The following is a 16,555-nucleotide window of genomic DNA, read 5'->3' as shown; positions in this document are numbered from 1 at the left end:
AGCTGTAGCAGTTCAGTGGGTCAGCACACCAAGGAAATGTCCGGGCAGCAGGGGCAGCTGCTTGCAAGCAGAGAGCTCAGCACCCAGAGCTTGGCATCATCGTTCCTGTTCACAGCACGGGCCAGTGTGGGCACCAAGGGACACTGGGTGTCCCTGCTCAGCCCAGGTGATGCAGAGCTGCACAGTCCTGGGCAGCCTGTGCTGGGAAGTGTTTCCTGTGAATCTGGAAATAAAGGAGATGATCACAAGCAAAAACTGCTGAGGTTTCATACGTCTGGGACTAGAGGTGAAGGTCTGTGACTCCAGCAGGTTAGCAGGTCAGCGTGTGCCAAAGTCAGTGTGTTGGTTGTCACCATTTGTGCCTTATAAAAGGTTGTGAAGCCCTTGAGTCAATGGCATCCCTCTTTCTCCTGCTGAAACGTCCTGGTTTCACAGCACCCACACATGCAAAAGATGTGGAGGGCCAGACTCACACTCTGAAAGGGAAATGAGTTCCATTTGAAATTTTCCCTGCCTTCGCTGAGTCTCAGTGGGAGTTTCACTCTTGACTTCAACGAGCGAGGATTTAGCCCATTTATATTATAATCTAACCAGTGTCTGCATGTTTCCAACCTCCCAGCATGCCCAGTTGCACTGTGGTGTTGGTAATGGAAGTAATGCCCAGATTTGGTCAGATTGAAAATCTCAGTAAAATACTGAGCTATCCTCCACTCAAAGTTACAGGGAGAAGGTGAACAGCAGGAGAGCTGGTGTTTGCAGCTCTGCCCTCACCAGGGCCCTGGTAGCACCATGATTAGGGGAAAGGGATGGTTAAAGGAATAGCAAGAAAAGACTTGTACAGGCAGGAATGTTTTATTTGAAATTTGTATCTTCTCATGTATTAACAACTTAATTTTCTTGAGTGCCTGCAACTCCCACAGAGGTTGAGCTGCAGTGCAGTTCTTGCAGGATTGGGACCTTTGGAAAAACAGGGAATACTTTGCAAAACTAAGATGCTAGATTAGAATTTTGGTTTAAATTAAAGAATTTTTGTTCTGAGTCGATTTTCATGGCCAATATTTAGTGTAAATTATGTGTTGTGAAAACATGAGAGGCCCAGAATCCTCCCAGGCCTCAAATCAGAGCAGCTGGAACAATTGCCATTGTTTATAATAGAGGATACAATATAAATTTATATCAATGTTTTTAATCTTCCCCAACTATTTAGTCAAAAGTTCAGTTAGAATAAAGTAAAAAGCACAAAGAGAAAAAAAATAGCCTGAATGTAATACTGGAAAAAATCAATAGCACCAGAAATCCAGCGTACATGCTTCTTTAACTTCAAGTCCACAATTTAAAATATAGAGAGGAATTCCCAGGTAGATTGATATTACCTACAGTGTAGCAATGTCTGTGTAGTTACTTGGCATATTTCATTGAAAGAAGAATATTCAGCTTCTACCCTAAACACATGCTGTGTTTTGAAGGCTCATAGTGCATTGTCATATTATTTGGTTACTTTTATTAAAAATATGCAAGTCAGCCAGACTCTGCTGTTCTCACTCTCCCCAGACAGTCAGTGCTTGTTTGGAGCAGGGTGGCAGAACTGGCCTGTCTTGCACTACAGTAACAAAAACCTCTCTGCTTGGGCTGGGATGCCCTGGATCCTCACACCTGATGTGGTCAGAGCTCTGTTCTGGCCATGCTTACTCCAGAGCAGCTCAGCCAGACCAAGCAACGGGAGTTGGATGTTTAAGCATCATAAATCATGAGAGGCTCTTTGTCACAGTCCCTGATAAAAAGATGTACAAACCATGGCAGTGGCAGGTAGGAAACTTCTAATGAAGAAATGCAAATTGTACCTGTATTTGAAGGTTACCTTTTTTTCCCTTGTTGAGCACAGCAAATGTTTTTTGTCACTGATGAGTTAGATAGGTGTGGTGGGATGCTGATGTGTGTGTAGCAAAAGGTCTCTGTCCTCTGTGGGTGTATCTGCTTCCCTTAGCTGTGGATGTAGGCGTGTGCCAAATTAAATGAAAGGATTCGTGATGCAGCAATTAACATACTAGAAATGTTTGGTTAGTGAAGTATTTTAATAGCTGTTAACACACTGAAATAGACAAACTCCTGAATAAAGCAACTCATGGCTAAGCAGCACTCTGCTCCTGTTGGTCATCCAGGGAGAAACTGGCTGCTGAGAAATTGGGATAAGTGACCAGTGCTGATGGGCCTGATCCTATCAGCAGGTCAAGGGTTTAGGGTTAATACTTTTGTAAACCTGGTGAGAATAAAAAGCTTGGAAAGGAAAACTTGGGGGAATCTCAATTCCCTTAATATTTGGTCTGCTCAAATTGTAATTGCCCACTCCTCCTCCTCCCTGGTGGGATGGGTGGCTGAAGGGGTACAGGGCCGGAGTGGCTCTTGGCTACCAAGAAAATTTTTTCGTTCAGGAAAAAACACAGGCTCCTCTGCCTGGGATTAGTTTCCACTTCCTTGTCTTACCTGCTAATTTATGTCGAGTTCTTGCTGTTTCTACAAATTAAGAGATAAGCGTAGTGCATCAAAATATGAATACACACACATTTCCAGGAAATGATATATCAAAGTCATCTGCTAAAGTGTCTTAAATGTGGAGATAGGCTATAAACAACAAGCATTTCTCACCCTTACCATGAATGCTTTGTGGTATTTCAGAAATAATAGTGAATTTCCACTTCAGTGGATTTTATTACCTGTTGCTCCAGTGGACTTTAATTGATAGTAACAGTGAGCAGAAAACAGAATTGTCCATGGCTTTGTTTTAACTACAAAATCCATTATATACCTAATTTTGCTTTTTTATTGGTGGCATAGAAAGAAGAAAGAAAATCCTTCCAGAGCTTCCTAAGAATGATTCTGCATGGTAGATTATAATGCTCTTTATGGATTATTGACTTTTAAAAATACATGTTGATACTATACAGACTACCTCTGATCTGTAACAAAAATAGATACCATAGCCTGAACAGCAAAATATGAGGTATTAAATCTAGGTAATAGATCCTGCAGTTCCTTCAGGTGCTCAATAGTTAATGAGTGTAATATCCTTCAGAAGCACGGCAAAGTGAGCATATGGCTCAAAAACTCCTATGGCATTCCAGGATCAGCACTGGGAGGCAGGAGCAGGAAGTGATAGGAATTGGAGATGGATAAACATGTTACCTTGTGAGTTACCTCCTTGTAGTGAGTTGACCCTGGCTGGACTCCAGGCACCACCAAAGCTGCTCTCTCACCCCTTCACAGCTGGACAGGGGAGAGAAAATATAACGAAGGTTCATTAAACACTGGGAGAGATCACTCAGGAAATACCATCACAGGCAAAGCAGGCTGGAATTAAAGATATTAATTGGATTTATTTCTAACAAAATCAGAGCAGGATCATGAGAAGTAAAATAAACCTTTCCCCCCTGCCCTACCTCCTTCCCAGCTCTATGTCCTCCCCTGATGGCACAGGGAGACAGGGAATGGGGGTTTTGGTCAGTTCATCCCCCATAGCTTCCCCTGCTGCTCAGGGAGAGGGGTTGTTCCCCTGTGAGACCGTGGGGTCCCTCCCACAGGAGAGTTCTGCAGCAACTTCTCCCACGTGGCTCCATCTCAAAGCAGCAGCTCTCTGTGAGAGCATCCCTGCCCCAGCACGTGGTCCTGCCAGAACTGCCGTGCCGTGGGTCACTGTCCCACAGGGAGCAGGGACAGGGACAGGCTGCTCCAGCCTGGGGGCAGGGACCTCTCCCCACTGGGTCTCCCACTGGAGCAGAGCCTCCTCCAGGCATCCCCTGCCCTGCTGTGGGCACTTCTGCCATGGGCTGTGGCTGGATCTCTGAATCCTGTGGATCTCTGAATCCTGTGGATCTCTGCTTCCCACATGGATCTCTGAATCCCCTGTGGGTCTCTGCTTCCCACATGGATCTCTGAATCCCTCATGGATCTCTGCATCCCGTGGATCTCTGCATCCCTGTGTATTTCTGCATCCTATAGATCTCTGAATCCCATGGATCTCTGAATCCTGTGGATCTCTGAATCCTGTGGATCTCTGAATCCCGTGGATCTCTGCATCCCCATGGATCCTCGGGCTGTAGATGGATCTCTGCATCCCCATGGATCCCCAGGGGCTGTGGATGGATCTCTGCATCCCTGTGGATCCCCAGGGGCTGTGGGTGGATCTCTGCATCCCTGTGGATCCTCAGGGGCTGCAGGGGCACAGCTGCCTCACCATGGGTCACCACAGGCTGCAGAGCTTGGCTCCAGTGCCCCTCCTCCTGCACTGACCTTGGTGTCTGCAGAGCTGATCCTCTCACGTGTTCTCACCTTGCTCTTCTCTGGCCACAATTACAACTGTGCAGTCACCTTTCATTTTTCTTCTTAAATCTGTAATCACAGAGGTGTTACCACCATTTCTAATTGGCCCAGCCTTGGCCTGTGGCCCATCTGCCTTTGGAGCTGCCGGGGGTTGGCTCTGCCAGACGTGGAGAAGCTTCTGGCAGCTTCTGACAGAAGCCACCCCTGTAGCCCCTCTGCTACCAAAGCTTGGCCATGTCACTCCTCCACCCTTCTGCTGAGGTGGGACTGTACTGCTTGATGCTCTTGTTAAAAATTGAGGCTGTTTTGTTCTCACAGGTTGGTTTTGTTTTGAACATCTGTGGTAGCTCACTTGTGTCATCAGGATTGACAGCTCTGGGGCTGAGTGATGCCTGTAGGACACGGGCACTGAGCCTGCCTTGCTCAGGGGTAGCTGCTTGCCCCAGCCATGTGGGAGTGTGAGGAGCCAGTGGCCAGGGTGGCTCGAGCCCATGGAGTGGTGGGTGACCTGTCTGACACCACAGGCTTGATGCCTGCACCACACCTGGGGCTTGATCTGGTGCCTGCTTTTGTCAGGAACCCCTTTTGGGGCACCTCTCTGTGCCTTCAGGCACACGTGGCTGCTTGGATGTCACAATTTGCAGAGCAGCAGTTTATACCCAAACTTTAAATCTCAGGCTCTCACACACACAGGTTTTCCTCACCACTGTCCAAACAAAAGATGCTTAAAATTCTCCCCAGCCAAAACACTCTCCAAGCCAAGCACACTGCCTGCAGCAGCCTTGGGTGGTGAAGATGTTGTCTTTGATTAAAAGGGAAGAGCTGCAGGGGCGAAGCCTCACAGGGCAGCCAGGTTGGGTGGGCACCGACCACCCTGCACCTCCTCAGTGCTTTCTTCTCTCAGCTGCAGAAGGGCTTAAAAACACTGCTCAGAGAGCAGGGAGGGAAGCTGTGGTACAGCCATACACTGGCACACTAATTGCAGCTGGAGTTTTAAACTGAGGCAGATCAGAAAAGCTCCTGCAGCCAGATGCAACTTTTAGCCACGTTCCTTGCTGTACAGGGCATGAGGGAGCTTGTGTCCTGGCAGAGACAGTGCCTTCACACCTCTCTCATAACTAATGCCAGGCCAGAAGGCAGAAGACACCCATCTGCTGGGTTATCCCTGTCCTCCTCTGGCCAGCCTGGCCTGATTTTCAGACAGACTGGGGATTTTAAGGTACCTCCCTTGGGGAAAGCAGCTGCAGGTGCTTTCCCCATTATGGTTTGCTTTGCTGGGAACTTGTGCGCAAATCCAAACAGTTTTATAGAAATAATGGAAATAGGAAAAACGCTGCTGGGAAGGTCTGACAGTGCTGTCCACTGCCCAGCTGGGCTGTGGCAGTGCCAGCAGAGAACTGGCTCCTGGTACAGGCACTTGGGAGATTTTCCACAGAGCCTTCCCAGCAGTGGCTGCCTTGAGACGGGACAAGGAGCAGGCTCCTGATGCAGCTAGGCAAGCTGTGCCAGACACAGTGTGAGGCCTGTCAAGCACCTCTGCTCCAATTCATGGCATTCTTTCTCTTCCAAGCAGATGACAGTATCTATCCTACCCACCTTGAGCAAATATTTAAGAGATAAGCAGCACTGTTTGTGCTCAGCAGCAATGACTGGACTCTGCTCATCCACCATAGACGCTTTGCTTGCCTGTCCTGCAGGGCAGTTTCAGGTCATGCTCGGTGTCCCACCTCTAAACAACCCTCTTCTCCCTCTCTGTGGCATTTCCCACAGCCTCCTCATCCTCCTCCAGCTCCACAGCCAGGCCCAAAAGCCAAGTACAGCTGGCAGCCCCCATAAAGCACAGGGAGATCTGCAGAGCTCGTGTTGGTTCCGCTGTTTGCACCGAGGACAGGAGGGCACACGGAGGGGACAGGTTCAGCAGGGAGGACACCAGGTGCAGCACAGACCCCCCACATGTTTGCAGGACCCACTGACAGGCATTTCTCCCTTCTTCCCCTGCCCTCCCATAAAATTAGGAAAGAGACACATTTTAATGACAGTTCACTGAAATGTGTGTTCCCCGCTGATTTGACATTGGGCAGAAAAAGTGTCTACAAAATCAATTTTTAATAAATGTAAACAACTAAATTATGAATGACAAAAATATCACTGAACAGTTAAATATTAATCGTGTAATTACTTAAATTAATACTTTTAGTGCAATATTGTGATAGAGAGTTCTACTTACGCTGTGTCACTGCGCTGGCCAGAGCAGTGCACAGGGGACAGCAGGACCACAGTGACCCCCACAGCAGAGGGACCTGGGGGCCTTAGGGCCTCATGGTGCCACTGTCCCAGTTGTTGGTTGCCCCACAGGTCCCACTTTGCTGGGTACTCTTCTTAAGACATCTGGAACCAGATTTATTAGGAAAGAACTTCTATTTTCTGTTCAAAATAAAGCTGTCAAGAAAATGGCTAAACTGGCCAAAGCCAGAGAGCAAACTGCCCCACCCCAAAAACTTTTCTGTCCCAAAGTGCCATGAAACTCCTCAACAGCTGTTTATGATGTGCAGACTCACAGCTGTGCTCAGTGATGATCTTTGGGAAGACCAAAGGTGCTCTGGAAGGTGCCAAAATCCCTGTCTGCTTCTGAAATGGAGTTGGGAGAGGTGATGAAGGAGTTGTGAGCTCTGCTGTGGAGGTTGGACTTACTGCCCTGCCCCTCTGTGCTCCTGCCTCAACAGGTGCTGCAGGGAGCCTGCAGCTGGAAAATTGGTCACCAGGATGAAGGGGGTGGGCAGCAGCCTTCTGTAGGTATTTGCAGGCTGCACAGGGCTTCTTTCCTTGCCCAAGAAACGAAGGAAAGAATTTACTGGCACTCTTGTCCTTGTGGGTTGGCTGTCTTTGTTGTTTGTTTTTAATCTAATAAAAGAAGATCTTAATATCATAGTAAAATTGGTACAAAGCTAGAAACTCACCCCTCGGCGTTTTGGCGAAACATTATTGAAAATGTAAAAGCCTTCAGCAGAAACAACAGAGGCACAAAGAAACAGCAGGAATGGGATCAACAGGTTGTGTTGCAGCTCTTGGGAGAGGCAGAGAAGTGCATCCAGCCAGGGCTGAGGTGCCAGGCTGGACACAGCCCCGTGGTGGCTCTGTGGCAGCGGTGGCCGAGGACAGGGACCCTTTGGGGGCTGGGGTGGGCAGCGCTGCAGAGCAGTGACCAGGCAGGTGGGAAGAGCACATTGCTGGGAGGGCAGGAGCAGCTGAGCAGGAGGAAGAGGTGACTGGGAGGATCTGTGCACTGGGCAGGAGGTGTGAGCATGGCTGGTGGAGGCAGTGGAAAGACGCGCTTGGCATCCTCAGGCTTGCGAGTGCTGGAGTCGATCCTGGCTCAGTCGCCTCCCTGGATGGGAATGAAATATTGGACACACATTATACAAGTGTTTCTAAATTAGAAAGTGAAGCATCTCTTGCAAAAAGGTGGGAATGCTGAAGAAGTGTTCATTGTTCAGACTCGCCCTTCGCTGTAGGATCTCAGTGCAGCTCTTTTTGCCTTGTCACCCTTTCCCTGTGCCTCCTGCCTCTTCACAAGCATCGCTGCAGGTACCATTCCTGTGTGCCATATGTGCCTCCTGAAAATGCCATTAACTAATCTGTCCACCAGTACAGTACTGGCTGCCATGACCACTCATAAAAACAACATTTTCAGGGTGACTGAAAATCAGGGTGATTTTCAGCCCAGTCTGAGCTGCAGCAACTCCCCGTGGTTTTAACTCACAGTACATGTTGGGTCACTGGAGGGAGCGGCTTCCTGAGGCTGCCAGCCAGGCTGGTACCTTATTTCTGACTGATCATCAGCAAGTCTGTACGGTGCAAAGCCCCTCTGTCCCCCTGCTCTTGCTGACTTGGCAGCTCTCTGACAGCCTGGGTGCATTTTGCTTCACTGCTCCTGTGTGAGGAGTTTTGTTCTGGCCACCAAAGACCCATCCCCAGTGAGCTGCAGGTCCCACTGCAGAGCATGGAGGTCACTGTGCTCTTTTCCATGGCTTCACATGGTGAGGAATCCTGTCAGGAGCTGTCCATTTGAAGCTGCCATTTGAGTTCATTTTGTGCTCTCTCAGCATTGCATTTTCCAAAGGACTTTTCCAGGTATGGTTTAAACTGGTGAGATGGGAGAAGCGGGAGCACTTTCCTCATGCAGCATTACAACATGCTGCAATGAAGTTGGTTCTTGGAACATAGCAACCCCCTAAAATGTCAAATAAATCCTTAAACTATTCATCACTCTGTTTTTGGGGTGGCAGTTAAGTCTTTCAACACTCTGTGAGTTTCTTTCCCCAGCAGTAATTTTGCTGGTGAAGAAATACAGCTCAGGGCACTCCACAAAGTGGAGCCTCAAAATTCATGTTTTGTTTTCATTACCAAAAAAATGCTTTACTACATTAAAGAGTGGCCCATTAAAATTTTGTACCCTGTCTTCTCTGCACCCTGTCGTTGTTGGCAGACCTTCCCCTGTGCCTGTGCAGAGCTGAGCAGCTTTGCTTCAGCAGACTCCACCGAGAAAGGGCAGCAAAGGGGAGGAGGGTTCAGCCACAGCTCAGCTTCTTTAGATGTAAGATCTCAAAACTTCCAATAGCCATGCAGATTTACTCAGTAAACATATGTACTGAACCTTAAGCTATCCGTGCTTCCTCTGCTTTCAGTGTATCCCAGCACAGCACACTGCCAACAGAGATAAATTAACTGTCTGGTTCCTGGAATAAAATGGAATGCTGTACACAGCAGTATCTTTAACAGTCTTGGGCAAATGGCCCTAAAATAGCAACAAAAAAGAAAACAGTGAATTACAGAAGTCTTACTGAACCTTGTGATTATAAAAATGAAATGCTGCAAGGTGAACTGGATGGTATTCTCTGATTCTGTAGGAACGCTGGAGGTTGGAAAAAACAGTAAGTGTTATAATTAGGGTTTAGGAGAGCACTTGGTTATTCTCACAAGTAACTCAGATGAGCTGTGTGCTGGCATGGGCATGAGAGCAGGCAGTAAAACCTGGAGCTTCCTTAATTAAGAGGGCAGAAAGGTTTTTTTAGCAAAATTCTGTGGAGACTTACTAAGTCCAGTTTTATTTAGTATTTCCACATTTTATTTAGATATAAACGGCACATTAATAAACTTCCAACTATATTAGCAAGTTAGGAGATCAGAGCAAGGTGCAGCTGTGTGCCTGGGCCCAGGGCACAGCCAGGAGCCCCAGCAGGGCAGTGGGGCAGCAAACCTGCCCCTTCCCAGGATGGGCACTGGGATCACTTCCAGACGCTCCCACGCTGCTGGGCCCACTGGTGCTGGGAGGAGGGAGGCAGCAAGGCTGTGGCTGGTCAGCAGAGCTGGACATTGCCTGCAGCAAGGCTTGATGAGCTTGTGTTCCAGGGAAGGGGAAAGCCCTGCCCTGCTCTCAGCCAGGCACAGGGGGGATTTCATGGGCGATTTGAAGGGGCGGCTCAATAGCGAAATGCAGCCAGCTGTGGGATGGCCTCTCTGGGAAATGGAGGAGTCCTCACTGGCAGGATTATTTAAGACTCGACTTTGAAAGATGAGACACTCTGCAGTTGGGAACAATGCTGCACTGTCAGAGAGATGGACTCAATTACTTAATAGGTCGTTGCTGTCTGTCTCCTGCGTTTTCCCTTTCAAGAACATATATTCAGCTGGGTTATTTCTCATGGGAAGACAAAGCCTTGTGAGAGAAGCCAGGCATTTGGGAGGGAGAGGCCGGAGGAGCAGCAGCCAGGCAGATGCCTGGTTTGCTCTCTGTGGAGCAGGCTCCTTGGGACTGGAAAAACCTGGAGTGCTGTAGCTGATGTGGTCCTTTGGTCCCCTAATCAGCTGATGCCCCGGTCTCACAGGTCTTGCTCCCATTTTTTTCCTTATAAAAGATTTGCCATGGTGCTCTCCCCCTGCCAGGCACATCCCCAGGACTGCTGGTGGTGACGCTGTGGCCCCACAGGCTGTGCTCTAGGGGCTGCATGGGCCATTGGTTTGTGTTTTTCCAAAACATTCTGCACTGGATGGACACTGCCAGGTCCCCTCTCGGTGCTGGGCAGCCTCTCCTGCAGCACAGAAAGGCTTGCATGGTGTTTGATCAAATGACAGCCACACTCGTGGCCAGGAGCTGAAGTAAGCGCTTGGTTCCACTGGCAGGACGTGGTGGACAGGGATGTTCCACAGCCAGGGACTTGTGTTCTCACCAAAACCACTCTGCCAGCCCTGGGGAGCGCTCCAGGGCGCTCTCCTGGTGGGACCGTGGCCTGCCACCAGGGCACCTGCCCTCAGACATGTGTTTGTCACCAAATTCCCATCCTGCATTACCTTCTGCACACTGCATTGATGCCCCTAAATTGCTTGTTCTTAAGGCTGCAATGAGATTTTGTCTCTTTTGCCCATTTCTTTTTCTCTTCTTTTTTTTTCCAGAATAAGTCGTCTGTTTAATGGCACAGAGCCTATTGTCTTGGACAGTTTAAAACAACATTATTTCATTGATCGAGATGGGGAAATTTTCAGATATATATTAAGCTTCCTAAGGACATCTAAGCTACTGCTCCCAGATGACTTTAAGGTAAGGAAAGCTATAGTGTGCAATCCAGTTTTTCCTGCCATTCTGTCATTTGTTTTGGTGCAGGTTGGTTTGTGTGCTTGACCTAAACACACCTAACTAAATGTTGCTGTTTATTTGTTAGGATTTTTAGTACTTGTGTATTACACCAGGGATGCTATTATTTAATAAATGGACCAATGGTTGTCATGGATACCTAGAAAAGTTAAACGATGAAGCTTATGGCTAAATCAGTTTTTCTAAACTAATTGTATTTTCTCACATTTTTAGCTTCTTTATCAGGGTATAACAACAATTAAGAAGCAACATCAGCAACTTGCACTTAGCAGGGTTTAAGGCCCACCATCTGAAAGAAATGTTTTAAATTTGATACGAAGAGGACTTGAACTGTGTAAATATTTTTCTTGTTGGTATAAAAAAGAAACCCTTAAACAAGCCCATGAGGATTTGTGTTAGACATAGCCAGTGCAGATACTTTGACTTCTGGAAGTAATCTGCTCACAGTTAATGTCAAAATATTCTTGGGAGATGGAATTGACTGAGGGTTTTTTAAGGAGCAGGACATGTTTTGTATGGAGTCATGGTGCTGGGTGTTTCTCTGAAGGCCCTGATTGTTTAAAGGCTCTCCTTTTAGCCTTGTTTATTTGCAACAACATTGCACTTCCAACATTGTCACCCTTATGTATGAAAACTAGAAGACAAAAGTGTCCAAACTGTAGATGACAGGATTGAACAAAAGCACTTTTTCCAGGATGAAATGATGAATAAATGGGGATGGCAGATGGGGATCTGCTCATTTAGAGGATGCAGAGCATTGCTAGGAGGAAAGGTCCTGCTTTCTCTGAAATGCCATTTCACTTTGTCCTACTGGCTGGGCCACAAGATCACTTGGTCAGTTGTGACTGAGCCCAGAGCTGTGGTGGTGGTGGCTCTTTGGAGCAGAGCTGGTCCTTGTGCTGCAAACTCAGCCATTCTCTCCTAAATTAGGAGGCCAATGATGTCTGACCCCACGGTGGGAGGGTCTGCAGCTCACCTTGGCCCAGGGCAGGGGCAGGTTCTGGCAGTCCTGGGTGGTTTGAGCTCTGGCCCAGAAGGGCTGTCCTGAGCACTGCTGTTCCTGGTGATGGGCTGGGTGGGAGAAAGCTCTGCAGAGAAATGAGAGAAAACATGTGTGTAGTAGAGAAACTAAAGACCAGACCCGGGGTCCTAATATGGATCAAGGAAAGGGCATGGGAGAGGTGCAGGAGAGATGCCTCAGCAGCAGTGTTTTGGACAATCCAGTGGGACAAGGTGTGAGAGGAGAGGGTGGAAGAGAAGAGAGGTGATTTGAGCTGATCCTGGCATCAACCAGCATCCAGATTTCAGAGGTGCTCAGTAAAAGAACCAGCAGGATTTGGCTGGAGCCTGGAGGGGAGAGTGCCCGTGGGTGCCAAGGACGTGTCTGCACAGCGAGCCCTGGCAGGGCTGGAGAGGCTCGGGGAGCCGGCGCTGTGCCCGGCTCAGGCCGCTGCTCCAGACCATCCCTTTGCACAGGGTTCACTGCTTTTTATTTAGTTCCTCCCTGGGAGAGCTTTAGAGCAAACCCCAGGCTAATGAGGGCTCAAGAACAAAGCAAAGCATTGCTAGGTAGGGAGTAACTAAATCAAAATGCATAGAAGAATGCGCTGTAAAGCTGTATTAAAACTGCACTGTAAACGGATTTAACTTCACAGAAATAGTGTAATTTTGCCAGCATGATTAAAGTGACAGAAGACAATAATCAAAGGCAGCAAATGGAATCACTCGGTGTTTCTAAATGCAAAACTCTATTTAAGGTATAAAACCTGACAGCTTTTCCAGTGAGACTTGCATTAAATGTTCTTTATGTCAAACAAAGCATTATCAAGTGTTTTGAATATTTATTAGTTTTTACCCCTTAATTTAATCAAGCAGTTTATTAGCCTCAAGGTTTAGCCAAGTTGCTTTTCAACTTGAATTGCTGCTCAGATGGTTATTTTGGAAAGTTTGGAATGTTAGTACCACACCAGCATTATTGTGTTTGCTATTTCAGTGTTGTTTTCAGACTGAGTTAACACTGAAATGCAGAGGAAGTGGTGTGTGTGTTCCGAGGCTAGTGATTCTTTATTATCAAGTCTGAGTGGTGTGTTTACAGTGAATATTAATTACACTTGCAGCTACTACTAAGTCAGAACTTGAAAGTGACTCCCTGGTCTTCCTGCTGAAAGCAGCAGTCTTTGGATTCCTGTAATTTCCCTGGGTTTGGGGGATTTTAAGGCACATGAAGTGTGCTGAGGAGTGTGAGTGTTTGCCAAGCTGGTGATGGTGCCGGGCCTGGAGCTGCTTCCAGCTCCCTCTGCCTGCTCTGCTTCAGTGTCCTGTGCATGGAAACCACACCTGAGCATCCCTGGGCCTCCAGCAGAGCCAGGGCACCCCAGCTCTGCCACACTGCTGGGCTGGGGTGCCTGCCCCAGGACTGCTCCTGCTCTGGTGCCCAGACACTCCTTCCTTCATCTTCCCCATCCTTAGAGGGGCTTCCCCAGGACATCAGGAGCAGCACATGTCCCCTTCACTGTCACAAAACCAGGCTCTTGTGTGGGACTCACTCCCTGCTCAGAGAGCATCAAACAAAACCAGACATAGGCAATGAGTGTATTGTTACTCCCTCCCAGAGAGGGGAGGAGCACAAGGCACAGGACAGCTGAGTTTATGTGGATTCCAGAGCACCTGTAACACCAGAATGACAAGGCCACCACTCTAATTAATTAATACAGTTACAAAATCTGTGTGTTTGCATCTAAAGTCTTCTCAAACCTCAGGAAATGGTGCAGTTGTCATCGTAGAAGTGAGCAACTTCCTTTTATAGCCAGGAGTCAGATGTTCACCACACTAAAAATGAAAAGGAAACACTGAGTTAAGATGACAGTTTGTTATTTCATGTAATAAAGAATAACAAGTGAAAAATGGACAGAAAGAGCCATTTTAGCCTGTTCAGGAGTCAAGATTAGGTACAAAAATAAAGAATGTCTTTGGTCCTGAGAGAACAGCATCAGGTCTGTGGGACACATGGTCTGAGTCTCTGCCAGGGTAGCAGATCTGTACCAGCCCATTGGCACTGACATGGGCACAGCAGCTCTGCAGGTCACACCTCACATCTCCTGCTCAGGAAGATGTCACCCTTGTCACCCTTATCAGAGGTGACTGCAGAATTTAGCTTGAAATCCACCACAAAAATGCTTTCTTACTGAACAAAAAGCTGATAATTATTTTGTGAAATCTGCATCTTTGAAAGATCTGTTTGTGTTTCCCATGAGATCTAAACGTGGGCCAGAGGCTGTGGCTGGAGAAGGGCTGTGTGAATCCCACCTGCATATCTGCTCCTTTTTTCAAGTGACCTGGCAGACCTTCCTCACTAATTCCTGCAACAGGCACAGGAAGTCAAAGGCTCATGGTAGCTATAAAGGCCTTTTGTGGTACTTTACAGAAAATTTAAAGGCTGTGCTGTCTGTCTCCCCTTTCAGTCTATCAAAGAACACCCTGCTTGTGACTGCCACTGGTGCTGGGAATCACCTTTGCAGTAAAATGTTTTCTTAGGCCAGACAGAAGCAGCTCCACTGTCTGTCATAGTGCTTGGTTCTAGTACTGCATTTAGGGAGCTGGGAACACAGAGAAATAATGCTTGTAAGAAATGGAGATGTCTGAGTCCTGCAGGACAAGGAGCTGGGTATTGTACAATATCTGCAGTGGAATGCTCTGCCAGCAGGCTGGAGCCTCTGAGAGAGCCAGGCTGAGTGTCCATGTGCAGGGATCAGGGCTGCTGTGGCACTGTGCTCTGAGTTTCAGTGAACCTCCTGTTGCAGTGAGGTGTGCCTCTCCTGGATGGGGCCAGGAAGGTTCATGTTTGGTAACTTAACAAAAATTACAGCATGGAAATGTTTTCATGCAGCTCCTGTGGCACCTCCCTGGTGAGGGCTTTTGTGGGTTTAATTCTTCTGCCTAACATTTCATATCAAACATCAGTAAATCTTCAGGGTAGGATTTGTTATCCACAGTGCAGGGTTGGAAATACCTATGCCAGTATTACCTGGGCACCCTAAGCATGCAGTACAGATAGTCCAGAGCTGGGCTCTCCCAGTCTGGTCACAGACAGAATTCTGAACAGTGTATAAAAGCTGAAGGAAAAGACTGTGGGCTTGCTGTGTGGAGCCCATGACTCTGCCCAAGCACAGGATTTAGAGAACCCCTGTGCTGTGAGCCACTCATTCTGTATTCCTGGCTTTGTGAAATCCTCTTCCTTCCCTAAACACACTGTCAGATTCCCTCATGATGCCCCAGCCCCTCCCTGCAGAAAGGCCAAATGTCCCATGGGCAGGGCAGCCTTTGCTGCTGGTGGCTGTGGGCAGCAGTGGAGTGGGGTCACACGAGGTGTCCCCTCCCAGCACTGTCTCTGGTGGACAGCAGGGAATTTCTCTTGCCTACAGGAGACACTTCTTTATCTCCTCCACTTATTACTGTTATTATAGCACAACAAATTCCCTCTCTTGGCAGTGCCTGACAGTCCCTGATGCCCGGACATCACCTCAGTCCCCAGGGTCTGTCACAGGGCCCTTCTTCAGGTGCACAACCCTTTCCATATTTGTGCTCAGCCCAGAAAAAGTGTGGGATAGACACAGGCATGAGACTCCAGAGACTGACCCAACACCTTGGCTCAGCCCAGGCTGTTGTGGCAGGTGCCCACCTTGTCCCCCAGAGTGTGTGATGCTCCTGATTTCCACACAGCCACCTCAAGTGTGTCATTCTGGGAACAGCAATGGGAAGAGCTGTTCCATTTGAAAGCAGTTTTTCTTCTCACAAAATGGTATCAGAATGTAAAATTTATCCTGTTCATTTCAGAGCAATGACAGCTAGCAAGAGTCACTAAAAAGCTGCAGTTGATGGGGTGGGCTGAGTTGGCTGTGGGAGAAGTAGGGCTGGTGTGACCTGGGTTTTGCTGGGTTGATGGCATTGCTGTTCTGGCCCCAGGGTGCAGGACCATTGAAGTCCTGTGGCTCAGGATGCTGTCAGGCTGGTCCTCAGCCAGTGAAGGCAAAGACTCTGTAATGTAATGGGCTTTGCATCCAGCCTCAGGAGCACTGTGCCACTCTCTGCTCTCAGAAATGAAGGACTGCTTTTTCTGTCACTACCATCTCTTCCAGGTTTTGCTGTTGCATTTTCTTAGCACACATTCACTTGATTGATTTTACAAATAATACCATATTTTATAGTGTCTATGAACCCACATACTCTATAACTGTTTTTTCAGGACCTGCTGAAAACAGCAGATGACTTTCTGCTGCCTTCAGAAAGGACTGGCTGCTCCTGTTCACTCCACACCATTACATTTTTCCTTAGCATTGCATGTTTCCTTGCTTGACAAAGCAATCCATGGCACCAGCAGATGCCAAGTGAGCATTTGGCAGGCCACTGCACAAACCTCTGTAGTGAGCACAGTTAGGTGGGAGACTGTGCTGATTCAGTGTCCTGCACAGAGATTTCTGAATTTTATTTTTTTTTAATTTAGGCCACTAATCCCTGTAGGTTTAAACTCCCTGTTCAGTAGGCAGGGAGCATCACAGATGGACAGAGGAAAGCAGTAATGGTTCAGCAGGGAGT

At 47.8% G+C, this 16,555-nt stretch overlaps 1 protein-coding gene across 6 annotated transcripts in view; it reads left to right on the top strand.

Annotated features, from left to right (window-relative positions):
* Positions 1-16,555, top strand: part of KCTD15 (potassium channel tetramerization domain containing 15) — a 45,711-nt gene that overhangs the window by 18,567 nt on the left and 10,589 nt on the right. For all 6 annotated transcript variants that reach the window (XR_009278348.1, XM_058845722.1, XM_058845724.1 and 3 more), the window contains exon 3: positions 10,765-10,909. Coding sequence is in view for 5 of the 6 variants with exons in the window: in XM_058845722.1 (XP_058701705.1) it covers positions 10,765-10,909 (145 nt within the window). In the remaining variant the exon portion in view is untranslated. The remainder of the gene's footprint in view (positions 1-10,764; positions 10,910-16,555) is intronic.

The sequence above is a fragment of the Poecile atricapillus genome, chromosome 10 (assembly GCF_030490865.1).
Source record: "Poecile atricapillus isolate bPoeAtr1 chromosome 10, bPoeAtr1.hap1, whole genome shotgun sequence".
NCBI classification, from domain to species: Eukaryota; Metazoa; Chordata; class Aves; order Passeriformes; family Paridae; genus Poecile; species Poecile atricapillus.
Note: the sequence above shows the minus strand (reverse complement) of the source record. Positions and strands in the feature narration are given on the sequence as shown.